Source organism: Balearica regulorum, chromosome 4, assembly GCF_011004875.1.
Source record: "Balearica regulorum gibbericeps isolate bBalReg1 chromosome 4, bBalReg1.pri, whole genome shotgun sequence".
Taxonomy (NCBI): Eukaryota; Metazoa; Chordata; class Aves; order Gruiformes; family Gruidae; genus Balearica; species Balearica regulorum.
This window is the reverse complement of record NC_046187.1, coordinates 12,853,395-12,880,499: the sequence shown is the minus strand read 5'-3', so window position 1 is coordinate 12,880,499 and position 27,105 is coordinate 12,853,395. Positions and strand designations below refer to the sequence as shown.

The 27,105-nt window shown below is 39.7% G+C and overlaps 1 protein-coding gene across 1 annotated transcript; it reads left to right on the top strand.

The window, feature by feature from the left end:
- MGARP (mitochondria localized glutamic acid rich protein) lies at positions 1–26,413 on the top strand. The gene is made up of 7 exons (XM_075751176.1): positions 1–168; positions 1,950–2,053; positions 3,094–3,196; positions 7,800–8,015; positions 21,286–21,444; positions 22,170–22,218; positions 24,823–26,413. The coding sequence occupies exons 1-6, from the start codon at positions 84–86 to the stop codon at positions 22,214–22,216; spliced, it is 714 nt and encodes a 237-aa protein (XP_075607291.1). The 5' UTR covers positions 1–83; the 3' UTR covers positions 22,217–22,218; positions 24,823–26,413.
- Positions 26,414–27,105: the final 692 nt, after the last annotated feature.

Below are 27,105 nucleotides of genomic sequence, written 5' to 3'. Positions count from 1 at the left end.
GGGAGATCGGTGCCTTCTGCCGCCGCAGTCCCGCGCTGTCAGGCAGTCCGCGGTGTCCGCTCCGCTCCCCGGCTCCCGCCGCCATGTATCTCTGCAGGGCCGCTTCGCAGGCGCTGGCCTCTCGCCTGAGCAGGGCTCCCTCTGCTGCGAGTCGCCTCAAGCAGCGTGGTACGCGGGGGCCGCCTCGGAGCTCGACCCGGGGCCGGGTAGAGGTCAACGGGACAGCGCGGGGGGACGCGCGGGGCGGGACGGGACGGGGAGGGCGATGGTGACGGTGACGCGCCGCCGCCTCTCCGCAGCGGGGGGGGGGGGGGGGAGGACGGGCGGGACGCACGAAGGTCGCGGGCCGGGGGCTGCGGCGGGGAGGGGGGGTGGGCAGGCAGGTGCGGCGGGCGCGCGGCGCGGCCGTTGGCGCGGTCGGTTACAGCGTTCGGCTGCGGCTCCCCGCGGTGTGAGGGGGCGGCGGGAGCCGGGTACGGCTGCTGGGTCCTCCCCGCCGCCGCCGCTGAGAAACGGCTGCCTTGAAACCTCCGCCGCGGCCCGGCGGGGAGCCCCTGCCTCTGCGGGGCGGGATACCGCTCCGCCGGGCGGCTCGCCCTTAGGAGAAGCGGCGGGGCCGTCCCCGTCGTCGTCCCCCATCCTCCGTGGAAGCCGGTGGCGGGCAGGTGTAACCCGCCCCTCCCGCAGCGAGGGAGCCGCCGTTGTCTTCACCTTTCCCCCCCAACCACCGCAAAAAAGGGTGAACCCCCGCCCGAGGTGGGTAGTCGAAGCGGTGGTTTCCTCAGTGCCCTGCTAGCACCGGGAGGGAGCGTGAATCAGCCTGGTGTGTTGCAGCCATGGCTCTTGGCGCATCAGGAATTGTGTAACCGGTACAAAAAAACCTTCTGGCCGGGTTGGATGATTGCAGGCTCACAGAGTGCTCTCCTACCTATAACGTGCAGCCTTTGAGGAGAAGGTATTAATGAGAAGCTACTACAGAACGTATATATAAATACAAGAAGATCCATTAGGCCGCCTGACTATTGAAGAGGAGTCTGAAAAGTGTGTCATGAGACAGATGATGCTAAACATAATCTGGCACACGATGGCAATATTTTGAGATTGACACTATTTTTGCAGCTACTGATTGGAATGCTCAGAGCCATTTTATGTTTAATGAGCACCCTTTCAATCAGGCCTTTCTCATCTGGGATGGTCACAAAATTCAGCTGAAAGCTTTGTTGACCAACAGAATTACATGTGTGTTTTTTATGGGTCTCTCTGAGATGTACAGAAGAATCCAAGGCTATAGAAAGCATCAAAACTACAGAAATGATGAACAAAAATAAATGGCTAACGCTGCTATTATAGTGAATATGTACTTGATCAGGGATAAAATTGTGTAATCCTGCCTGTCTGCCCTGTTGGCCAATACTTGAGGTTCTGGGTTACGGGCATGTATCTAAGTGTCAGCAGTTTATTTGAGAATGAAAGAATGTGAATTCAAAGGAAAAGGCTTTTTTGTTAAAGTGCTCTGTCATTAAACTGAAGAGGATTTGTTACCTCTGCTGATCATGACTGCAGCAAGACTGAATAAGGACAGATTAACTCTTGTACTTACCTCAGACAGGAACTTTTTTGTGCTCCTTTTTTTTTTCTTTTTTTTTTTTTTTCCCTTAGGTAGTTCTTTAGTCTATATAGACAGTATCCAGTACTCAGAAGCTGATAGGCGGACAACGTAGTTCACGGAAAGTCTTATACTCTTAGGAAGAGCTCAGCTAAGTACCTCGTTCAGTTAGGCACCGTGTCCTGTGTTACTCACTAGTACTAAACATCACTAAGCTGTACATCTCCGTTTTGTTACAGCTCATTAAATCGTCTCTTCCCACACAAAGTTCAATTTCTGTCATTCTGTTTTGTGATAGCATTTTACCAGCACTTTACATCAATTTCAATAATGGTTTTTATAGCACCTCTTCGCCAGATGTCATCTGGGAGTGTTCCTGGCTCTTCTGGAGAGAACGTGATTTACTATCTCCTTGCTGGGGTTGCTGCTTTCAGTGGTTTATTTTATGTAAGTGTTTGGGAACAGAGCTGTTTGTGCTTTCCGAGGTGGCATGGTATAAGGTGTGTTCTGGGTTAAAGAATATGGTTGAGATGCCAACCATCAGTAGAATGTGGGTGTCATACCATATGATTAAATACAGTCTAACTTAAAAATCAGTTCAAGAGAACTAGTGAAACTGAATGCCTAGCACTTGCCTGTTTTCCTATTAACTTTGATATCTAGTGCTGTGGTCATTCTTGGTGGAAAACATCTAAAACTATGTGAAACAAATGTGTCCAAAGACGGAGTAAGGCACCCACCTCTAACCCCTTGCCTCTTCTTGTCAAACATTAAGAATATACCAAAGCGGGCAAGACAGATGTGAAGTAAGTTGTCTGAAGCCACAAGGGGAAGATTATGAACCTTGTTAACTGGGGCACAAAGATAAGAACATTAATTATGTAGAAAAAGCACATCAAAGTTTTGTAAACATCTACTTTTGTCAAGCTTTTTGGTAATCATTCTCTTCCCTGCATCTAAATATATCAGACTCTGTGCTTCATGTCCCTAAAGCCTCCATTTCATAGCTTCCTTCCACCTCCACCAAGATTTGAGATAGTGACTAGCACATCCCAGAGAGGTACATGTTTCCCTCTCCCACAAAATAATCCTCTTGAGTGGTAAGTAGCTTCTACTTGTTCAAAATATCAAACTTGTGTGATTGCATATCTGGAGGAATAACACATTCTCTTGTTGTTGTCACCTTTTTACTGTATTTTTTAAAAGAAATAATCTGTCTGTAATTGTCTTTTAAAATACTGTGTTCAATTCCTGAAACACTGCAGCACTTTGAAAGCTTGCATTCTAACAATGGAGAAATATGAAATGTATAAATATGTTAGTACAGCAAAATCGATTTTTTTTTTAACCTTGCTTAGCATATTTTGGTATGCTTTTTAAGATGAGCAGTAGCACTTGCTTAAAAACCCTTCTCTCCCTCTCCTCTCTTTTTGTTTGGTGACTTTGTTAGGGATGTAGCAATAAGTTTAGGTATAATTTCCTTTCAGGCCTACAGAGTAGTCAGTTCATCCCGCAGCAAGTATATTGAACATATGAATATTCTTCATGAGAGAGCTGAGGGGCGGAAAAACAAACCTTGGTCAAGCAAGGGTGAGTTGAGCTCTTCTCTCTTGTTCCCCAGGTACATGAGGATCTGGAACAGATTTCTAGATTGTCTAATGAGGCCTTAACCCTGTCCAAGTCCTCGTCTGAGCTCTGTGAGTGGGAGTAAAGACAAAGGTGGTTGTGCAGTGTTCTGTTACAAAGCTACTTCTGCACAAATTTTGGGGCTGGACTTAATGTTTAGGCAGCGAATCTGGCCTGTGATCAACCTGCAGGAGTCCCTTTGGATGGAAAGGGTTGATGTGTGAACCATTAATTATATATCGGGTATTTGCATTTGATTTACTGGAAGCTTAATGAAACTTGACTGAATGCATAATGCTGTCGAAATCAGTTTTGATCTTTTGTTTGTTGGGGGGAAGGAGATAATATCTTTTTCTCAGCCAACAGTTTGGCTCCAGGCCACGTACCTTCAGGGAACACAGTTCAATGGGAAAAAAAAATTACATTTTTTAAAAATACTGTAAGCTGGACCCATTTCTTGTCCCACAACTTTGATTTTGTCCTAATTTAGGATTAAATGAAAAGCAGACACCACCTAAATGTATGGCAAATTTGTACTTAGCTCTTCATGCTTAAATAATTAGACCATGTTAGTTCAAATACTTGTAATGGAATGTTGTCTCTGTCTACATCAATTAGTGTTATGGCAGCATTAATATAAAAGAGAGAATTTTGGCAAGCATGACCTTGCTAGGGAAAGCAATTAGGAAAAATGACTTCTTAAGGATCTCTGTATTTTTATGTAGTTATCTAAAAAAATAAATAGATGAAGCCATAGCACTTGAAGCTCTTATTTTTTCTGATGCTGACATCTAGAGAATTGATTTAATATATTTGCATGCACAGAAAAAATACATTTGAATAAAGTATGCTGAGTTTAAATTTTGTTTTCAATGTGAGAACATGCTTTGAATTGTCTGCCTCTAAAATTATTTATTTTGAAGTTGTTAATTTTGAAGTTCCACAACACATCCTCTAGTTTCAGAACTTTAAAAAGACAGATTTTAAGATTTACAATGGCAAAACACCTCAATTTCCTTTCTCTTAAGCAGCTGGAAGCAATACCATTTTTAAAGTCAATTCTTTAAATGCTGAGAATTTGCCCACAATTTTAATGCAGTCCTTCCTTGTCCCTAAAATAAAAAAATCTAGCCAGGACCAAAGTAGGTATTTTCTCCTAGTGACCTAGTCATCTGCTGTTCAGGGAAGAAATGAGGATTACGCTCATTGTGTTCTGACCAACGTAGTCAGAAGAACTTGGTAGATGTGAAAGCATTAAGCAAACCTTCCAGGGCACTCAAAATTATGTTGGTATATTCCCTCTTTTCTCTTGAGGTTCACTTCTGCAAGGTACTGAGTTTTAACCCTAGTTTATCAAAATGTTTGAGTGGGATACCTGCAGAGTCAGCAGTGCTGTTGACCCTACTGAGGGCTATACCTGTGTGGCCCGACACTGGGGTAAGAGTACTCAGGTGCTCTGTACTTAACTCTGACTTCACGTACTCTCCAGACATCCCATAATCCAATGCCTTGAACTGCTTAGTACCTTACATAAACATCACAACCAATGGCAGATGATTGCTGCCTCCCTCATTATAGGTAGTAAGAAGTCCAAAACATCTCTAAGACCATAGAGTGAGCACAGTTGAAATGTGTTTCCAATATCATTTTCAATATTGGACTTCCGAATAAATGCTCAACCCAGAGTTTTTAATTGGACTTCTGAGTAGTTAATTCCAATTCACAATACAAAACTCCTGTTGAATCAGCTGTTTTTAAAAATCCTTCTTTGTTCCCAACTGTATCCTCCCAAAAGAGGCTTCTGTTCTTACTTCCCTATGGAATCCTCTGTGTGCTTTCTCAAAAGAATTAACATCCCTCTTCCTCCCCTTTTTTCCTGTTCCTTGCGTAGTCATATTTTTGTGTGTACCTTGTCACAGAGTGTTACCATAGTATTGCTTTTCCCAGAGGTGCTACTGCAGCTTCTTTCCCCATGCCTTCTTTAGATTCAGTTAGTCCTTACACTTTTTCACAGTAAGCATTGCTGATAACAGCAATTAAAAATTCTGTTCTGAAAGTAATCTAACATTTTTTTAGGGTCACATAAAATCAAGCTAAAATAAGCTCTAAAACAGTGCTGGTAACAATATGAAGTGGTGGAATGAAAAGCAGCGTGCCAAACAGCACATTCATGGCATATTTGCTGCATGTCCTACGGTAAGAGAAGAACTTTCTAGCTGGAAGAACTTAATACTAGGGTGCAGCTGATCAGAGAAAGACTTTCCCAATCCAAATGATTTTCGTGGTTTCTCATCCTGAGGAAAATTCTCCCCTTGTGCCCAAACCCAAAATGTCTTTTATAAAGAATTGCATATAGCAAACAAGGCTGTCAAAGCAACAGAAACAATCAAATGCTGTTCTAGGCTTGTTTGTTTATTAGAGAGTTGAAATGATATTTAAGGGTATTTTAATGATATCAGACATTTTAGAAAAGATCTAATAGCAAATTTTCTGTAGCTCTTCTTAACTGAAAGCTACTCTAAAATTTAGGGAGGGATTTAAAAAAGCCCCTGGCAGAAGCCTGACTCAAAGTAGCAGTAGGAAATCTGGGACATCATTTGAACTGTAAAATGATGTTTGCCTTGCAGAACATTCTACTTGCATATTTAGCAAACACTGAGTTTTGTCTTCCATTTGCATGTGTCTCCTTTAAACTTGTTCCTGATTTCCTTCTTTTTTAGCAATGACTTTTCTTTTTAACTTGATGCAAGCTGATTCAATCTTTCTAATCTATACTCTGCTTTTACACTTTCCAGACTAAAATACAAGGGAAATCTCTTTCCAAACCCGAGGAAGTTAAATACAAACAAAGGACAGTCGTTCACCATTGCGTACCTTGCAGCCTACCTTGGGATGACTTTATACCTTCTATTGTAAAACTCCATACTTGTGAGACTTTAAAAGAACTACCTATGTTTGCAAGGCCAAACCATATTGAGATTATTACTGAATCTGCTTTGTAGAAGGCAGTTCTGAGATCGAGAAGCTGGCTGTTCTGAATGAATGCACTCTATATCTGACTGTCCAATAAAGTGTACTGAATGCTGAGCTTGGCTGTTAGTCTGTTCTTTGTGTAATCAATTTAGTTTTGTTTTTGGTTTTTTTTTTTTAAATATAGCATTCTCTTAAAGGGACATGATCAGGTTGCATAATACAAAGCTTTGATTTTTACTGAGCAATGAAGAGACTTGTGTTTAAACCTGAACACAAGAGATAGGCTTGCACTAGCATAAGAAAACTAAGAATTAAAATTGATCTGTTTAGTTTTTAAACAGATATAAAAGAATAAAAGAAATTCTGACTGTGTCTCTTTAAGCTCTCTCCTTTCCTCTCTATTCTCACTTAGTTTACACTGTATTACAACCTTTATTTCCAGTTCTATCTTTTCACATGGTGCGTTGGTTTTAGCGGTAAACTTGCAATGACACTTGGTATATAACTTTCTTCTGTTAACTTGATCTTAGTGCATGTTTGCATGGTGATTGTGCATCTCTGTTGCTTTGTGCTGTTAGTTTTTAATAACCTGTCTCAGCTGAGTTTGGAGTAATGCATGAGTGGGAAACAGTGGGGTTTCCAGGTTCTAAAGAGTCTGACCCCCAGCAGTGTAGAAAAGTCTTTAAAAGACAGCTGGGACTTGTAAAAAGAAAGTGGTCAGTCATAAGTGGTCATATCTCCAGTGGAGTGAACTCTCACAACTTAAAATTAGCAAGTTATTTTCTTACTTATATACACCTAGTTTCAGTAAGGGTCCCCTGCCTTATTCCACCTCACAGATCTTGCCTTTCATACTTGAGCGCTATGGCTCTTGCACGGCTCACAGTGCATTCAACATAGCTTTAAAGAAAGCAGGGTGAGCAGGGATAGCAGAGTACCTCTGGCAGCGTAGAGCTAAGGGATGGCACAAAACCCATCTGAAAACTAATCCCTTGTTGGGCTCAGTATAGTTATAGCTGTTGCCAGCCAAGTTAGCCACCTTGAAGTTAGCCCTGCGCAGACAGAAGGCACATCTTGGCTTGCAGTGTTTCTAAGCTGTGAGCCCGAGGGATGATAAACTCCATAAGAGCTTCTAAGTATGGTAGCAAATGTCTTATTCCCAATGTGGTAATGCCGCTGCTGGGGGCGAACTGGACAAGAATCCTGTGATGCCTGTGAGTGCGTTGTCACTGGCCCTTTCAGCAGAGGGGGTTTGAAATGACACTTGGTGTGGTCCTTTTTTATCCTTCCCCGCACTCCCACCTCTTGCAGTCACTTGCTTTAAGGCACAGTTTCTTTTCTTATTACAGTGAAGCAATTATGAAACTCAGTAATTAAGAATATGGTTTTCTCATCTTGTAAACATCTTTTTTGGTGCCACGTTAGACAATATGGGAGGGGTTAATTATCAGTTTCTTGACTTTGTAAATTCTGATCCCAGAGCTTAGTTTCCCATTTTAAATTTAAATAAGGATGATGGTAAAAAGTAGTTGGCGAATTTATGTTGCATGCATGCACTTTACTCTCTTTATTGTATTAAATAAATCCTTAAAAGGTGACGAAGAAGAGACAGCTGAAGTCACTGAAGCAGAGACAGCCACGGAAGAGGCTGATGCAGTAGCTCCTGCTGGACCTGCAGCACAGGATGAGAGTGCTGGGATATCCCCAGAAACTGGAGGGGAGAATGACTTACCGGCTCCCGATGCATCCCCTGCTGTGGAGGAAGCACAGCAGGAAGCTGCTGCTAATTCGGAAGCTGCTGCAGCGCAAGGTTAACTTATGAATGTGGGTTTTGTGTGTGTGTGGTGTGGGTTCTAAAGCTCTGCCTCTTACTACAGAGCATTAAGGACAAACATCTCTATTCCTAATGGAGTTTGTCCTGCAGTGGAAACTAATTCAGGTGTTCCTTGACATGTCGTGAGCGTGAGGTAATTAAGTTTGTTAAATCGCTGTCTCTAAAGGCATGCCTGTGGCACCAGAGTTACTGTCTAAAACTACTAGAATGAAAAGTTTAAGATATTATATTAAGGTGAGTGTGCAATATGATCAGTTAAACAGTTGTTTCAGTGACCTGGTTCTTAAGGGTTTGTTAAAGAATTTAAATGCTTTATTTCACTGGCTGTTCTCAAGATATTCACACTAAATATAGCTGTTCTGCCAATGTAACTTCAACAGAATCTTGCATAGCAACCAAAATGTTATCTTGATCTCAGTTTTAAGGATATGTTAGGCTAAAAACTTCAAAATTCAATAAAACATCAAATTGGTATTAAACATTTAAATCAATCAGTGGCTACATATTCAGTATTTTGAACTGTCAGGGTGTTTGAAATATTTTGGTTTACTGTGCTTTAAAAAAAAAATCACAATAATACAAATGCAAACCTATCCATAAGTTGCACAAAATACAGGATTATAATTTAACTTGATTTTTTTAGCACTTTTTTTTTTCTGCTAACCTGTGAGGATAGAGCAATGGCTGACCTCTTGATTTATTCAGCTACAGTTGGAAGGGATGCACATAAAGCAATTGCAGTTTCTCAGTGGATAGGAAAGCAGCAAACATTTGCATCTGGTGTCTTTAGTTAAAAAATAAGCAAACCAACACCAACGAAAACCTTGCCAGCCTATCATGAAAGAGAAACTTCACTCTAATTCTTGCTTTGGAAGGGAAGATTTCAGTGTGGCTGTAGCAAGCATGAAAACCATGGAAGTGCTTTTCAGCTTGACTTAAAGATAAAATCTTTACTGTACACCTATGTTTGACTGACTTTGAGAAAACATCTACATGAGAATGTATATCTAAAACACAGGTCAGACTGTGATTAAAGGTATTTTGACTGCTAGTCCATAGGAGGTTATCACAGTACCTTGAGAGGTATTAGCAGATTGTGGAATTGTTTTTGCCTTTTTCCTTGGTGACTCCAGGGAGGAACGGATGCATCTTAATTGCCTTTTTAACAAATGAACCTGAGGAATGGTGCAGCACTTCAAATGGCTGATTTTTGTGAAAGGTCTAGGTATGAATGGGATTTTAATTCGTGGGTGAACAGTGCCTGTGCTTGTCTGCAAAACAATCCATTACAAATAACATTTTTAAACAATGCTTTGTCCAATCTGCTAAAAGTAATACAGCTAATAAAAAATACAAGTAAGTATATTTGTAGTGACTATTACTGTTTACATATACAGAATATTTATAAGGTAGTAGTTAAAATACCTAGACCTTTAAAAATTTCAATTTCTGTGGAATTTTTAGACCATTTCATTTAGAAAGCAAGTAGTCTGATATATGTCAAAGTTAGTGAATTAGAGCTGTTAAGAGATATAAGATGTTTTAAAGCGTCTTGCAGTGTTTACCTCTGTTGCTCCACAGAGCAATTGCAAAATTTTACTTTAACGAGTGGGCACTTGCTTGTATCTAGAAGTGGTTGAATATTCCTTTCACAATGCTTATCTAGGAATATTTGTTAATTGTTGGATAGGGTAGGATCTTCCATATGGTAAATATTGCTGCCACTCTGCTGAAGAGGAAGCAGCTAGGATCTTCCCTGAGAAACATTGTGCGTAAGTGGATTAAGTCTGAGGATCTAATTATGGGCACGGTGACTTCATGTAGTTAGTAGTCACTACTTGTAAGAGGAAATATGTCCTGTAACTGTTAGTTACTGCTGGCGTTGACTGGAAGGGCATGTGCTATTTTAAAATGACTGATTTCTTACATCTATTTTCTCTGGCAACATACTTACTGAAGAAAACAGCACTAGAACAATACTTCTGTTATGTTCATATTTATAAAGGGTTCTGAGGGTCATTTCAGATGTCCTCTGTCAAATCTTGCTGCAGTGGTTATTCTTTGCTGCGTGGGAGAGCTGGCAGAAACAAACCTGTGTGATATAAAAGTGTTGAGAAACTTCTGCATGTTGTTTCAGCCATCTCCCTTCCAACCCTCTGACCAGGGCTGCTGGTTCTTGACCACATGAAGGGTTTAACAAGCAGCACGTGGTCTTGCATGCACAAGTTTCAACCAGTATCCCTTTCCTTTAAGCTATGTAAAAGCTAGTTTCCATTGGCATCGTACTGAAAATATAAGCAGATGGTATTTTGATTCAAAAATTCTCTGCTCTCCATGTACCGCTTTGTTCAGTGTTTACCTGCAGTCAACAGTTATTTGTGTTTAAAAAAAAAATAATTAAAATCTTTCTGGAAATACCTTTCATTTTTGTATTTAACCTTCTTCTTCATTTCTGTTCTCTCCATATAGACGGGGGAAAAAAAGTGTATCTACATTTTTACTGAGGTAGAGAATTATTTTTCTTTCAGAACTGCCAAGGGAAATGCAGGCTTACTTTGAAAAAGAATACTTATTTAAATAACTTGTATTAATTTTGTTGGTAGCTTGATGTTACTTCTGCAGATGAAAGTGCAAGTATTTTTATCATTACTAGAAAACCTCTGCTTTTTCAAATGCAATTGTTTCTTTTAATCTATAAGGCTTTCTGTAATGTGTTTGGAAGTGCGAGGTGCCAATGGACGTTTGTCTCCAGCTCCAGTATCCATACATATGCATCTATTCAGATAACATGAATGTTAATTATACATGGATGTGCAAAAAAAACCCAAACCAAAACAAAAAAATGCAACCCAAACCAGCTTCGGAGGTAGGTACTTAATCAGAGTAATTTTCAATTTTAGAAAGTTAATTGTACCTGGCTGGAATTTTCTCCTTGCCTCAATTTAAGCAGTTTACAACCAACTACTGGTATCTGGAATTCTGTGAAATACTGTTGCCAAAAAAAGTATTGTGCCATGTAACTCTGTTCTCAAGGTTTTTGTTTCATCTAAATTCTGCTTTTCTGTACCTTTTCATTACTTGAGCTGTTGCGCTGTCACTCTTGGTTACTGCCTGATGCTGCTAAGTTTCCTGCTATATTCTCCTCCTTGTGCACTCTGTGGCTGGGGACCATAAATTAAGATCAATTAGTCTTCAGATAGAACAAATGCTATGAAATCCACAGATTGGCAAGCTGCTATTTGGGTGAGGCAGTGTTGTTGCATCTGTGACTTTTAGTTTTTGGATTGCCTCTATAAACGTTTCTCCAACTCTAGTAGTGAGGCTTGAGGTTCTGGTGTTATCAACTGGAATAGCAAAAACAATTAGCCCAAACCCATCCTTTCTTGAACTCCTGACTTCTGTAGCATAGGTTCTCTCCTAATTTCATAAGCATCGAAGGACGCGGTCTCTTCTCTGTTTGTTATTTCAAACCCCGTTTGAGTGAGTAACTGGGTTTGGGGAGGATTAGCGTGTGAATGCGCCAGTGTTTTCTGTGTTAAGCTTCGAATGGCATGACGATGCCAGTTGTCTGCAGCCTGGAGAAACACGCATAGGCTGTGCTGGGCAGGAGTTCCTGCTTTCTGGACAGGACTTCTGCTGACCTGATCGCGCAATGATGCCAAGCAGACAAAAACACCCGACATGATCAGTGTGCATTGTTTTTGCTTGGTAAGTGATCAAACTCTGGCTGCGTATTCAAACGCTCTGACGCTGGGAGTATTTTGAAACTTGCTGAAAAGTCCTCAAAGTAATTTGCAATTGCTCATACTTACTCAGAGGCTTTCAGAATAATGCTGCTCAGTAAACAAACACATCCTTCTAGGCATTTGTTTGTGTGAGACGGAAAAGCTGTGCAACACATAAACAGCCTCGCTTGTATAGATCAGAAACATCTGATGGCCGGAAACTGATACTCTGCCATACACTGGCCACTGGGCTCTTCTCTCTTCCTCCTGTTTTTCCTTCATAAATCTGAGCTTGTAGATGAGTTGTCATGGCATAACTGGAAAATCTCTCTAGGCAGAATGTGAATAATATTTAGAAAAGGCTTCTGTAAAAGTTGTGACCATCTGAAGACACAAGCTGGTAAATAAGGAGGCTGTTTGGTTTTGATCAGCTTAGCTGAAAAGAATTTTACAGCATGCATTGGGCTGGGGAGGAATATTCCAGTAAAATGGAAAGAACCCTAGAACTTTTCAGCTAAGAGCACAAACAAATCAGTGGGGAAGAACTAAATAAAATAAGTGTCTTCCTATTTGTCTGTTGTAGAACAAGAAGACAAGCTTCTCAAAAAAAAAAAAAAAAAAAGATTAAAGCTGGTAAAAGGACGTAAAGTGAATAATGCCTAAATGATTGTCACTATTAAGGAGAAAATGGACTTACTGCTTTTTACTAATAAAATATTTGTAGCTCATTGTCAAGACTTAAAAAGAATCCTGAAATAACTTTATCTCTTTAAATTGTGAAAGCAAAACTCACTTTGGTCAACAAAAACTGTTAGCAGTTACATTACCTTAAGTAGTATTACCTGTATTGTTTGAAACTTTTCTGTAAATGCAGCATGCAGAGGAATGCTACTAGTGTCATGCTTTACAAAAAATGGCAACAGGGACTCCTTTCTGTTCTCCTGTGGTGGCAGTTCAAACCAGAATGGTAATGACGGGAATTTTTATATTAATTTTGGGGCAGTGTTTCTCATTGCAGAGAGACACATCCTTTTCAAAAATCAGCATGCTGAACTTTGGTTGCTCCTTTGAAAACAATGTAAGTGGATAAAACCTGTTGCGTTACTTCGAATGAAGAATCTTAAAGAAAATGCCTAACTTTTAATTAAAAGTTTTCTTAGAACTTCCGAAGGATTTCATACATGAAATTATTAGTGCATTTTCATATATGCTGTTTGTGTTAACTTGCACTAGTTTTCCTCGTGATCCATTCCAGTCAGCGGCTAGATGTTTAAACCAACCAGCCAATGTAAGTTGCTTCTCATTGCTACAAATCCTTGTGACAGAGTATAAAATGATACACTTGAAATGATACGCAGTATTATAAACTATTCTGGATTAATGTGGTATGCACTAGTATGCTTTTATTCTGACCATTACAGGCATCTCTGAATCTTTTTTAATCATCCGTTGTCGAATAAGCTCTCTTGAAGTGAGTCTTCAGGTCATTAATATGAGCTATTGATGCTTTTCTTAGGAACTAGTGACCTACATTAGGCACAACCAACCTGTGAAATACTTGGCTGAATGAAGTTGTTTCTTTTCTTGCTGTATGGAGTGAAGAATTTTTTTTTTCTTAAAACTGTGCTTCATAATGCCATAGTTTAGGCTCTTGGCTGGGCCTCATGGATTTTTATCTGGATTATTTATGGATGGCTTGCAAAAAGAAAAAGCTGTCATATTTTTATAGTGGCAGGGTTGTTAGAAATCCCAGCTTTTCTTTGCTCATCAGTTTCTCAAAGACCTTGGGCTGGTTCGGGTTTAACTTATGGGATAGCTGAAATGCCAAAGGGAGAAAACTCCTGAGGCCCGTGGGCTCTAGCGAGGTATTGCTGGGGAGGGAAGGCTGAGCTTGGGCCAGGGCAGCTCTGCAAACAATTTCTTGAGAGCAGTGTGGGCTTCGGCAGTTGCTGGCCACTAGTTCCTGTCGTGACCATTCAAGGAACTGAAAAACAGACTGAAAAACAATCAGTGCTTTTCTAAGTATGTGCTAGTTTTGTGATTCGGTTTAGTACGTGGAGCTGAGAGGTTTATTTTTTTTCCTGTCTGAAGCCCAAGTGCTGAATTCAGTGTCAGGGAGAGGCATTGTCTGTGGTTAACCGTTCAATAGAGCTTTTCCTTTTTAAGCCCAATGTTTAAGTGTTAAGAGATGGATAACTTCCTCTAGCTGGTTATAATCTTAAATGCTCACTGAATAAAATGCCAGTGAGCAGAGAGGAAGCATTTCAGGTAGTCCTGAGTGGTGTTCCTGGTGCTTGAGATGTTCCCAGTGGCTATCTGCAAGCTCTCCATGCTGAGCTCCCTGTGTCTTCCTGGCCCATGAAACCTGAAGCACTTGCTCACTTTATGGGGACATGCACAATTTTGCCTATTTTGCCCCAAACTGACTTGGTGGTTATTATTTCCACCTCTTCCTATTGCTGATGGTGGTTTGAGCCCCTGTAAGCAGAGGGAGGAGGTGCTGCACCCAAGTCACCTGTACCTGGGGTGGCAGGTGGCTTCTGATGAAAGGAAGGAAGGGGACCTTAACAGTCACCACCACCTCAGGATTTAGAACAAAAGCCATTATTGAATGAACTGCTTTTCCATTTTCCTTAAAGCTGATGATGGAACTAAAATGTGTTAAGTTGATCTTGAAGGGAATTGCAGTTTCTTACTGCTACTGCTGTGTTCTTCCCTGGATTAGATCTGAGGGGGCCAGGTACCCCCACTTCTTGTGCTCTGTTTTGCAGCCTCTCTCAAATACATTCTTGAATTACTTTTCAAACAAGGCAGAATTTGACTTGTTAAAAGCAAATTCTGCTTCACTGTCAGTTTTCCATTAGCGGGTCCTTAAACTATGAAAAGGGAATATTTTTGCTCAGCCTATCCCAATGCTTCAGGGGACATCCTGAGTGGACCTTACTGAGGAGAAGCTTTATGTAAACAAAAGCATCACATTCTAGTGTGGGTTGTCCTCTAAAAGACTGTAAATTAAATATTGTTTCTGTATTCACAATTAAATTTGACTTTCGCCGCCCCTTTGGAATTAGTGTGTGACATTGGTTATGTTATAGGCAGCTTGAAATATCAAAGCCTTGTTTTGTACTCCAGCTTTGGTTCGTGCGCTCCAGGCAGATTCCATTTGTATTATGCTGCCTAACTTGTATTATTTTAGCTTTATAAAGCCAAATTCTTCTGCAAAAAATATTTTTTTTAATGTAATTGAACCTGACGTTCTGCAATACATATACCATCCTTGTCTTGACTGCTTAAAAAAAAAAAATCATGATATGAAGGATACTGCTTTAAGTGAAATGCTTCACTCAGAAAAGTGGTTTTTTAAATATCTTTAAAAATTGCAGGAAACCAGTGCCTGTTCAGATTTGTTGTTGTTGTTTCTAACTGGAAATACCACTTTTAAAATGAATCAGAGGATTAGGATTAGAATCAGATTTGATAGTTTTAAATATATTAGTAGGGAAATGCAAAACTGGGGAAAAAATATAGGCTGTACTCCTGAGAAGGCTGTGGTTATCTTCTATGATCTTGTTATGAAACTGGGGGGCAAAAATCGCCACCTCTCCCTGAGCAAGGAAAAAAATTGAATACAGCTTTCATTTTAAAATCTGGAACAGCGATCTTCTCCGTATGTATTGTAGATAAGGAAAATGTACTTACAAAGCCACTTAAAAATACACAGTAAAAGCTTAAAGTCCAGTAAGATTTAAAAATATAATGTTCAAGTTAGTTTAATTATGCCTGCAGGCTATTTGTATCAGTCATCAAAAACTGGTGTCAATAGATATTAAAAATAATAAAAAAGTTTCAACACAAAAACACTCTGAACAAGGGGAGCATTTGCAGCGGTGCTGAATTTACTGGCCAAAGGTGGTAGACCTTTTGCTGTAGGAGCGAAATTCTGAATTCCAAGCGTGCCCCCACGCTTTGTTTAAAAATTGGACTTTTCCTCCTTTTAATGCAGCTCTGTGAGAGACAGCTTCCTCTGTTTTTACATGTCAAGAGAAAGATGTATTTCTTGCACAAGGTGAAGTGCTTCACCTGCATGAGGATAGAGGAAAGTTCTTACCTTTAGAATAATTTCTTTCTATATGTAAAATAAATTTTGTTTGTTTGTTTTCTTAACAATTAGTTGCTAACTGCTGCTTTAGTGGAAGTGTGAAGATCCAACCCTCACATTAACATGGTTGATTTTTTTTGATGGGCTGCTCTGAGCTTTAAAGCCATAGCTTAAATTAGCACTGAAGAAACTTCAGTGTGGTAACAAAGGGATGGTACCTTGCTCCCAGAGTAGTCTAATCTTGCTTAGACGGAGGAGCAGAACTTCTAACTCTCAACTTGTCTGCTTCCTCCTCTTGGCAATGCTGACATGGCTGTAGACATGAAGAATAAGTATAGTCAACTATTTGTTGTTTCTTCTTCTCCTTGATCTCATATATCCTATTGCTTGCTTCAGGAATTATGGTCAGTGAAAAGCTGACATGTGAAATAATACATACGTATCGGACAAGCAGTAGTTGGCTTTGTTAGCTTGCACATGTGGTATGTGGTACCAAACGCAGCTTGGAAAATCCAGCTTTGTGAACACACAGTGCTAAAGCCTGACAATATGTGCCCTGTCAAAATGCCATCAGAAACAGTATCTTCTACAAAAATTCTTGCAAGAACCGAGTTCTTCGCAGAGTTCAGATTCCATTTATGACCATCAGTGCCTACTCAATTTGCTCCATACTTCCTTTTCTCCTGCCTGCTTCAGGATCATCCTATAGCATATTGTTTCCAGGCGGTAGGACCTGACTGCCAGCGTGAGCTGGTTTAATTTTGGACTAAAGCTTTGCGTCCCAGACAAAAATCCAGGCTGATTCTGCATAAAAATTCCCCCAGGAAAGTTGGAAAGCTCATTTTAAATGCTTGAAAGCTTTGGGGGAAGAGGCTGTGCAAGCAGAAGGATCTGTGTTCTGAAAGTTGCTCTGCGTTTTGTGTTGGGTTTTTTAATTATTAGCAGGAGAAAGTCAATCTGGGGGGTGGGGGGGGTGTCAGTCACACAGGGCGTGCAAGTCCCTGCTTACCGTGCTTCTCTGTTCTGCTGGGGAACGCAGAGCTCGCTGGTATTCAGCCAATTCAGTTGAGCCGCATGAGGGTGCAGAAGTGCCCTGGATTTGGACTGGTTTCTGTTCTACTGTGAATGCACAGAAATGTAGAGTCCTGCGCTGTCAGTGCTGCAACTGTGGCACTTGCAACAGTAAAAATTGTGTCTTTAAAGACTTATACATGAAGCAGCTTTTTTTTCTTTCTTTTTTTGTTTTCACTGAAATGATAGGGATAGTTTCCTAAAAATTGTATTTCTAGATGGAAGTAGATGTTGGATATCGTGCTAATAAGCTACTGGAGCTTCCTAATGCTGCTGCCTTGTTTTAGAAGAAGTTTAAAACCAAAAACCTAATTTCCTTTTGTCTGTAAAATCAATTTCCTTTTCTGTATTTACTCAACTCAAAACAGATGAGTTTTCATAACATAAATGGTTTGGTATTGTGTTTGGTGCATATGTAATGTGCTGCTGGTGCTTGCCCAGTCATGTTCTGTTCTTGCAGGTGCAATTTGGAAGGATGTATTTCTTCTCAAAACAGTTATTTCGAAAAGCAGAGGAGCTAAAGACCACTTGAGAGTGCCTATAGCTACCCGGGGCAGAAGCAGGTGATGTTTACGTTAGGGGTCAGTGTTGCACGTAAGCAATGGATGTTTCAAAGATGTTGAGTTATGGACTGACGGCTGCGTAGTGGAAATATGTTGGGGGTCTAACTAGCCTGAGGATGTTCGTCCTCAAAATCCTTGGTATGTTAAAATCCCTTTGAATATTTTTGGGCCAGCTGCTGATGCAATATGCAAAGCCTAACCACTCGCCGACAGTTAGTGAACATGGTTAGTTTGACTTCTCCTTGGCTTGAAGTTCTCTTACATTATCTTTTGTTGAAATCACAAGAACATTAAGCTCCTAATTCAGGTCTGTAAGTGCAATAATGTATACAAATGCCCAGCAAAATTGAAGAAAACTGTAGCCACTGATACTGGGATTTAGCTACTTAGCCCAGGGGAAAACTTAAAATTGACAAATGCCTTGTGAAGAAACGTAAGAAAAATAAATATGAAGTTTTCAGAAAAAATAACTAATATACACACAGGCTGAGATTTTGCTACTCAGTATAATACCTTGTATGAAACTGTGAAGTGTATAGCTTCTGTAGAGTAATATATCCTACTAACAACGGGGGGGGGGACACGACACACCAAGCACTCAGTGAAACAGTACAATTATGAAACCATTTAACTCCAGAAGTACTGATGAATGATGTGGGGGTTTTTCCCTCCTACAGAATTAAGGAAAAAAACCAACCAACCCCACTTTTGTGACTATATGAAAAAACTAAAAAAAAAAAAAAAAAATCAAGAAAATTCCCATTTTTGTCAGATTTTAAACTGTATGGGGCAGGGTGAATCATAATTTGCCTGAGACCAATTTGACTGGAATGCTGCAAGTGGGTGTTGTGTTAAAGGCATTAAGGAGCTGAAGTAGTGTCGTGTAATATTGATAATAAAGCAGCTGGGCATTCAGTGGAAAACATAATATGAACAGCACTTAAATACCATGTGTCCTCATTGTAGAGAAGCAGTTGCACAATGCAGATTACTTTGTTCAGTTAAAGCCTGTAGAAATTGTAAGAAATCTGGCATAAATAGACAAAATGGGTCGTAGTCATCGCTGCACAAGGAAATACGGGGACTTCAGAGTTTCAAACTGATCATCATTCAGAAAACAGCACAGAACCAGTTAAGATGCTTTAACTCCTCTACAACTCTACTTTGAAAAAGTTAAGCAGCTTTTCTTTTTTTTTTTTTTTTTTTTAGTATTTGAACTAACAAAAGTTAGAAGTGATTTCAATTACATCTATTAATTGATGTAGAGTTTCATGGCTTATTAACAACTTTGCAATAATTGAACAGACAGAAAAAGTAAAATCCTTCTTCTGAGGATTATGGAAAATGAGTCGTCATTGTACCCAGGCATAGATTAAAATCTATTTTATGAAATAGGGTGTTACTGCAGGATTTTACATGGAACAACTGCCAGAGATTAAGCTGCACTGAAAAAACATGAAATACATGCAGATTTAAAAAAAAAAATAAAAGGGGGAGGAGGGGAGGAATAGCATTGGGATTAAATGTAACATCCAGGGAAACAAAAAGAAGTTCCTAAACCGTGTAATGCTTTGTGCTACCAGCTGGTCAGTAGGAGAGGAGAGAGGGACTCGGGCACTACACCTGATGTTGCCTGCAGAGAAGGGGCTGTCGTGTGGCATTTCCGATTCGGAGAGCGGCAGGAGACTCACTCTCGGCTCCCCGGGTCATCGTTCACCTGGCATTGCCCTAGGATGACAGCAGTTCCCTGGGACAGAGAAAAACGTGTTGAGCTTGTGAGTGGGATGCGTAGCATTTGTTCCAAGACCGAGCCATGTAGAAACCACCAAAAAATACACTGAGATTTGTTTCAGTATGTCAGCTTAATGCTCAAAATAGCCTTTATGGTTATAGACCAGTTCTTATTTTCATGGTGCTTGAAGCACCAAAAGACACTTGGGTAGCCTGCTGTAGTTGCAAAAGGCCAAAGAAATTATGCCGAAATGATCTTTGTGAGCCAGTCTGAATCTCTGCTGGAGATGCTGCTTTAAGGGATGCAAGCTGCTGTGTCTGGTGCTGCTATCAGCAAGTGTGCTTGGACCGCCGGCTGCTGCCAGCCTTCTCGTCCCGAGAAGAGCGCTTCAGCTGTGGCACCAGGAAGGTGGCTCCCGTGAAACTCAGGCTGCATGTGCTCAAGGAACGGATGCAAAAGCCACTTGAGTAAAAGTACCAGCTGGAGTTTTCTGCTGTAACCAAGGACAATTATACGCACGGACACAGGTTTTTTACAAATGCAATGCCTGTCGCAATGAGGCCCTTTGTATTTTAGGGAGGGACAGCTACTCTACAGAGACCTGGATGGACACAGTGGGGGGAATCCATATTTGTTGCAGTATGATTGACTTTCTGATAGCCGTAAAGAATACTTCAGACCAGAGAAAGTGGTATAAGTGTTAAAGTTTGTTTTCAAGGCAGGTATTCCTGTAGGTGACAAATAAACACAATTCCCATTCAAAGAAAATAAGGTTTTATTAAAAAGCAGGACAGTCCGTGCTGCTCTCTCTGCTTACTTACTGATCTACTCTTCTTAGGGCAAAAGAAATTAAACCACTGAAACATCACAAGAAATAAACAAAAATTAGCAAGATGAAATACCATAAGCCGGAGAGCAAGTTTTTTGGTAATAGAAACTGATTGTTTGATGTTACAAACTCAAAACCAGCAGCTTGTTACAATAGCAAATATATTGCATTATGTCAAGTGATGCCAGCTACAAAATATCTAATGTGTGGAATTTCAAATCTACTATTTTTATTGCATAGCTGTTCCCTATAAAGACAAAGGTAGAAATTCCTGATTTTTTTCCCCTGTTGCTTCTTGAAAATTTGGTCAGTATTCTGCACAATAAAGTGAAATATGCTGTATTTAAATAGCTGCAAGCTGATATTTGGAAAAAGGCACGGAATGCTAGCTCTACAAAACTTCCTATTTACTGCATTTATTGAACTTCTAATGAAGCTGTGTAGCTAGCTGTATTTAATATATACATAGCTTAGTATAGGACATGATTTGTAACAAAAAAGTCCCTGCAAGCCTTATCCTGCCGAGCAGTTAAGGTGTGGGGTGATGGAGGCCCCCAACAGGAAGGTCAGAAAGAGAGAACTTACTCAAGTAAAATTTCACGTGTAACTGCTGGGCGACGCATTCAGTCTCCCTGCAGAGTGTAGCTGTATTAGACATATTACCTATTACGGACTTTTTATACAGATAGATTGCTTTATCCTTAAGGAGTATCGAAAAATGGCACTGGGATCGCAGCCTGAACCTTCAGCCTGATGTTAGGACATTTTGACATTAAAACTACCTGTTACGTCTTGGCGAGGTTATGTGGAGTGTATGTGTAATGTCCTATGGTGTTGATCAGACTAGGATTATTTCCTTGGAAACGTTACCGTTAGTATCTTGCACATCACTAGTTGTTTGACAGAAATCAGAAAAATAAAATGAGGGTATCTGTAAGAGAATATACATTTTAGAGAATACTTGCCTTTGTCTAAAGACATGGGAATAGTTTATGTTTATATTTTTCTGCCCCAGGGTTGGGAAGAGTCAGGCTTTCCCTGGAATTCCACTTGCAAACTTTTATACACATGATAAAATTTAATCATCTGATAGATCCTGTTGTCTTCAGTTCCCTCAATCATGTACGTTAGGCAGGTACTTCATGCTTTGTGAGCCTTGACTGCTCACCCTCCTTTGTGCCGGTGAATGGAAAGACAAGACAATTATCTCTCTAATTTGATTCTTAGAAACTGTGAGCGAAGTCTTGGATGTTGCAGCTTCTTCTGCCCATGAGGAAAACTTAGAGAGTGTCAAGGAAGGAGTAGCCTCAGCAGCTCAAGAGATTTCTGACACATCCCCAAGGAGCCAGGACGTTGATGCTGAGGAGCTGGGGCAAACTTCAGAAGGTGCAAGAGTACAGCTGGATCTGAAATGTTTTGTCTCTGAAAAGCACTAATGGCTGCTTGCACTGAGCTAGCTGGCCGGAGCATGCAGAACTCAAGCGATGCAATGTGGCTGCTAGCAATGGCTGTGTTTGGTATCAATCACTGCGTTAGCAGAAAAATTAATTTTGAGATTGTATGCCGTGCGGTAGAAGTAGGTATTGCTAAGTTGCATGGCAGGGGCGTTTTGAGCTCAGTGCCCTGCTAAGCGGCTAGATGTAAAGTTCATTAAGAACAAGAAATTCTCCCTTGTGCTGCATGTGGTGTAACACACTTTTTTAACATCTGACTTAATTTGAAAGATAGAAGTTTCTTAAATTATATTGCTGTAAAGAAAAATATAGAGCATGTGATATTTATAAACCTTACAGTGTTTCAATGAAGCTATAAATGATCTTATATTGCTATTGAAATTGAACGATATAATTGAATGCAATGAAAAATGTGTGTTAAAATCATCATTGTGGAGATTTTCAAAGGAGTTTAGAAGTTTGGCCTCTAAACTCTTTTACAATTAGAATTAAAAAGCTAAAAGGGAAAAAAATGTCTGTATACCTAACACAAGTTTGTAAATTGTATCCCTTTAGTCCAAAGGATCCTCTGGACTAAAGGAAACAACTAACTTGACTGTATGTCATTGAAGAAGTTGTTTCCAATGTTTCTCATTGTTGTTTTGTCTCCATTTTCAGTTTCTGTGGAGGAGAAGACACCCGAAGAAGTTGCTAAGGAACCCTAAAGGTACACAGTACAATTGCAGTATGTGGTTTCCTGCTCTTCACCTGTTTTTTTCTCAGTTAGCGGCAGTCGCAGCCTGTGGTGAGTCTGCATGTGGTGCTCTGATGGTGAACTTGTCTTTCTGCTCCCAACAAGTACCCTGCAAAAAAGAATTTAAGTATTTCTTATTGTTTGGGAACCATCGCTGGCACCGTTTAGAGGCTAGGGAGCAAAACTTTTCTGTACCACTTGTCACGCTGGGTATTTATTTATGGCTTTATCTTAGTCCTGTGCAAACTGGTTAAAGACCCAAGAGCTGTAGCTTTCTCCTAAGCAAAAAGAGTTCTTTGGATATTGGTTTAAATTATACAGATACCGGGCTGCTGGATTACTGCCTTATATACGTGAACTCTTCTCTTGGTAATCCTCAGTGTAAACGTGGTGTAGTTGTAACCTCCTGGGTTTTTTTACAAACATTTTTCACAATTAGTCTCTCTGCACTTTTAGTTTGTGCTAATGAAAAATACTGAATGTTCTTACAATTCTGCTAGTATCTTGCTCAGTTGGCTTTATTACTTTACAGAATAAAAAGTTTTGTCCATAATATTCTTACTATTTTGCTATTCCTGTGACTCCTTTTTCCAAAATGGGCTGTAGGATGGTGACAGAAAGCTGAGGGAATAAAAAGTTTGGTTGAAACATGAACATGAATCTTGGTAGGAGAGATAGTAACTAGAATAGAAACAACTGAAAAGTAAGCAAATAAACCTCCCAGGTCAGGAATTCTCAGAATTATTTGCTGCTAGTTAACAATTCATACACTAATTCTTGGAGGAGCAGTGCAAAAAGGAGAAGGAAATGGAGCAAAGAAAGTTATTTTTCATTGTATCCTCAAAACATATGTTCTAAATACAATGCATACAACCTTATCATCATGTTCCGAGTCCTTTGCAAATGCATGTTTGCTTATTCCATCATCCACTGCAATATAAAATAAGATAATGCCTCTTATCTTCTTGTCATAAAAGGTAAATATTGTTCTTAAACCACATGGTCTTTTTTCCATGTTGTTTTAGTGCTCAAAACTAAGAAAAAAATTAAAGCAAAGCCAATCCCAAAATTATAAAATAATTTAAAAAATGCTAGTGTAAGATATGTGCCTCTACCAAATAGAATTTTTGTGGTTTACTGGGAATAACGGTGCGAAGGAGAACAGATATTTAATGAACGTGGGTGAGATATGCAGAAAAATTGCAAGAGTGTGCCTCTCAAAGCTGGTTTTTTTGCTCAAAGTGAAAGCTAAGGGCATCTGAGGATATCACATCAGAAAAATAAGTTACCGAGAAATTCTCTCCACTCTGGGACACATAAACACAATGATATAGAGAAAGCAATAGAATTAGGAATCTCTGTTTTTCCCCATAAAAAGCTTGCAACCCTAAAAATTGTTGCACTGTTATTCCAGATTTTGATTTAGACAACAAATACTAAATACATCCAATTCAATTAACGAAGGCAGAGATGGTCACTGAAAGGGATGGTAGGGGGAGGGAAGGCAAGCTGTAGGAAGCATCTTTGATGGAACAAATTGAAAATAGGTGAAAAATAGATGAATCTGCTACCAGAATATGCATCCACTGAATTCTGCTTAAACTGCTCTGACAGGTTTTTTTTGGGGGGAAAGTGGTTTTACGGATATAGCATCACAATGTTACAAAAACTGTCTCTTACTCCATTCCAATTTAATTTTGTTGGGGGAAAAAATGTTTATCATTTTACTGGAAGTAAAATGTGCTGGAAGATTGCTGCTGGATTGAAAGCCAGGCTGACTTTTTTTCCAATTTACAAGTCAAGAGCGACAGTGCATTCCCAGTTAGGAAAGAACTTATTTTTTCTTTTTTAGTGTACGTTTTCATTGTAAGCACGTTAGGGTATGGACCTTAACTTTCAGTTTGCATTAAAACAAATCATACTTTTGGGGGAATTCAAAGAAAATAAAAAGAAAAATCAAAAGAATGTTGATGTGAGAATCAAATTAGTATCTAGTTCACTTTTAAAAAAACCAAACTAATTATTCAGTGAAGGGATAGAAGTATTAGTAATGGATGAAATCCTCAGATAAAGTCTTGAATTGATGCTGAGCGCTTTCCTGAGTAAGAATATACTATTATTCCCCTTTCTTTTGAGAGCACAGCAGTTCGGTGTGTGGCTGTTGGCCCCAAATTCACACCGCTATGAAGCTACTTATATCAGTAATCTCAGCAAATACAATTGGTTTACCTCATGCTTAAAGTTAGGCAAGTAACTATTTGTAGAAGTAAGGCTTAGTGGAAGGTGTCCAGCATGCAGGGGAATTAATTCATACCTGAGCAACATGGCTAAAGGCAAGGGATTCCTTGAAATTGGGCTTTGGTGGTGGTAGCAGAACAAGTTTTCACAAGCCATCAGAGAAGTGATTGACGCAGCAGTAGTGTTTACATGCTGTAATTCACTTAACTGATAACCTGCAGTCAAATTTACAGTGTGCTTTGAATGTTTGCAAAGAAAAAGACCTGATGAATCAAGTCTGTTGCTGAACATCATGTATTGTTGCTTCCTCTAAACCAGTTTCTTTTTTCTTTTTCCCAGTAAGCAGTGCTGAAGCCTTTGAAAAGTCTTAATGGAAATATTTGTGGCAATCAACCAGCTGATTCCTGTGTGAAACCTCATTCTCTTCCTTGGAGACATAAAAGAAACCGTGCAGTTTGTCATACCACAGACTGCTCATTAGGACCAGTATTCATTGCTGCAGCAGACAACCTAATGCAATTTAAGTTGGTTAGAGAGATGCTTCTGTGATTAATATCTCTGCTTTAGAAAGTAGCATCCAGTATTAAGTGTCAAAGCACCACGCAGCATGTAATAAATACACGTGCTAAGAGAAGCAGTAGACTTAACTGAAACCATGTCAGGTGAACTCATTCTAGGTCTTTGTTGTCTCGTTACGTACATTGATTTCTTTCTTTTGGTCCAAACTGTGGTGCATAATTATTCCATTGTATCATTCCATGCTAAAATGTAAGTAAAAGGTTTTAACTAAGTTAAAATCTTATAAAAATTACCTATTAGTATTTTTAAATTGGGTCATGAGGAAAATAACCACCTTATTTGCTCCCAAGTTTGGATTTGCAATTGTAAGCACAGGACATTCGGCTGCACAAGATCTAATTTTCCTCCCACATAAATATTTTAGATGCCACCCTTCCTTGCACAATAATATCCAGGAGTAAACATTTTAGGGGTCGTGCTTTGAGAACAAAACCCATTTGCAAGTAGCAATAGGTACTTTATAGCATGAAAATCAAAATAACACTGGTTGAAGTTATTATCATTGATCAAAGTGGTGGCTCCTACCTTGGGGGTACTGGGCCCTGTTCCTACAAACCTTACTCAGCTTGCTGTAATCTTTCTGTGTTGTTCTGTCTTAGCAGTGACATAACAACATGGAGGTTTGAGAGAACACTCTTGTACAAATCATGAGCAATTTAGATTATGGTAAAGCTCCTCTCCAAGCGCCTGCAAATGGCCAGCAAAATTCCCGTGGAAGGCTATGCCTATGAACAGGTGTTCAAATGGACAAGGATTCTTAGGGATTAATAAAACCCAGAATAGCTAAATAATGTTGTCATGTTAGTATTATCTTAATGAAAAAAATCTCTAATGAATAGTGGGTTTGCATGACACTGTTCTCCCAACCCTCCATTGTGCATGTGCATGAGTGTGCATCTACTACAAAATTTTTACTGAGACCCCCACCAGCTAAAAAGCATTACAGCCATCATGGAATGGCAGTAATTCTAAACCAGGGCCACATAAGGTATATTATACACAATTTATACAGAAAGTGTGGATTATAAGGTATATCTGACTGCTTTCTCATCAAGCTGAACTTTGGGAAAATGTTGAAAGAGAAATTACAGCATTATGACATTCCTACCCACAGCAAAAAGCAACACGTCCTCCTTCCCCCATCATAAAGCAAATTATAATAGCATTCCAACAAAAATACAGCCTGTTGCCCCTGCACCTGTTTAGGAATAACTGGAATAATGCAGAGGCAAAATCAGGCTCCTGAGCTTCAAGAAGCCATAGCACAGCCTTCTGCTTAAATGATAAAGCCACCGTGATTAAAAGAAATTTTTGTAGACAAAGCTACTGTAATAAAAGTCTTAGACTGATATTTTGTTGGATGAGAGTCTATCTTTATTTATCTGGTAGATTAAATATCCTATGATGGATGCATACTCTTAAATGTTCCATTTCTTCATTTTCACTAATTCCCAGTGAAAGAAACTGTTTCTAATTTCTGCAGCTGGCAGTAGGGTTTCTGAAATTGTAGGCTTTGCTGAATGTCCCTTTCTCTCTGGAACTGCTCTGGTACGTGGAAAAACATATTGGCCCTTGGGAACAGATGGCTGAAGAATTGAGGCACAACCTATGGTGTGCTCTCCGAAGCTTTTAATCTTTCTGATTTCAAAAAATATAAGAGTCCCAGGATAGCCTGTACATATGCTTCATGCCAGAGATTCTTTTTTATTAAAAAAAAAAAAAGAAAAAGAAAAAAAAGACACTACTCTTGAAAGCCAAAAGAACTAGGAATTTATCATAAACTCTAGCTGTGATAACACGTAGCACAGCGTGGCCTGCTTCAGCACTTGATTATCCTAGATTAAAAACAGAGATCTTTGCAATTTGCAGAGTTATTAAATTCTTCAAAATAAATAGCCAATAGCTGCCTGCAGAATGCCTTGTTGCTTAATCAGAAATTTTTTGCCTTACTGGTTTAGCTAGTCCTTAGTCATCATTGATCACCTCTATCAGTCATGTTAGTCTGGAGTCCAAGTACCACAGAGATGGATATTTTATCTGTCC

Bases quoted from the DNA above. Each gene is read 5' to 3' on its own strand.
- MGARP (XM_075751176.1), top strand. From the start codon at position 84: ATGTATCTCTGCAGGGCCGCTTCGCAGGCGCTGGCCTCTCGCCTGAGC. The intron at 2,054-3,093 runs GTAAGTGTTTGG...ATTTCCTTTCAG, and splicing joins CTTTCAGTGGTTTATTTTAT to GCCTACAGAGTAGTCAGTTC. The intron at 3,197-7,799 runs GTGAGTTGAGCT...AATCCTTAAAAG, and splicing joins CAAACCTTGGTCAAGCAAGG to GTGACGAAGAAGAGACAGCT.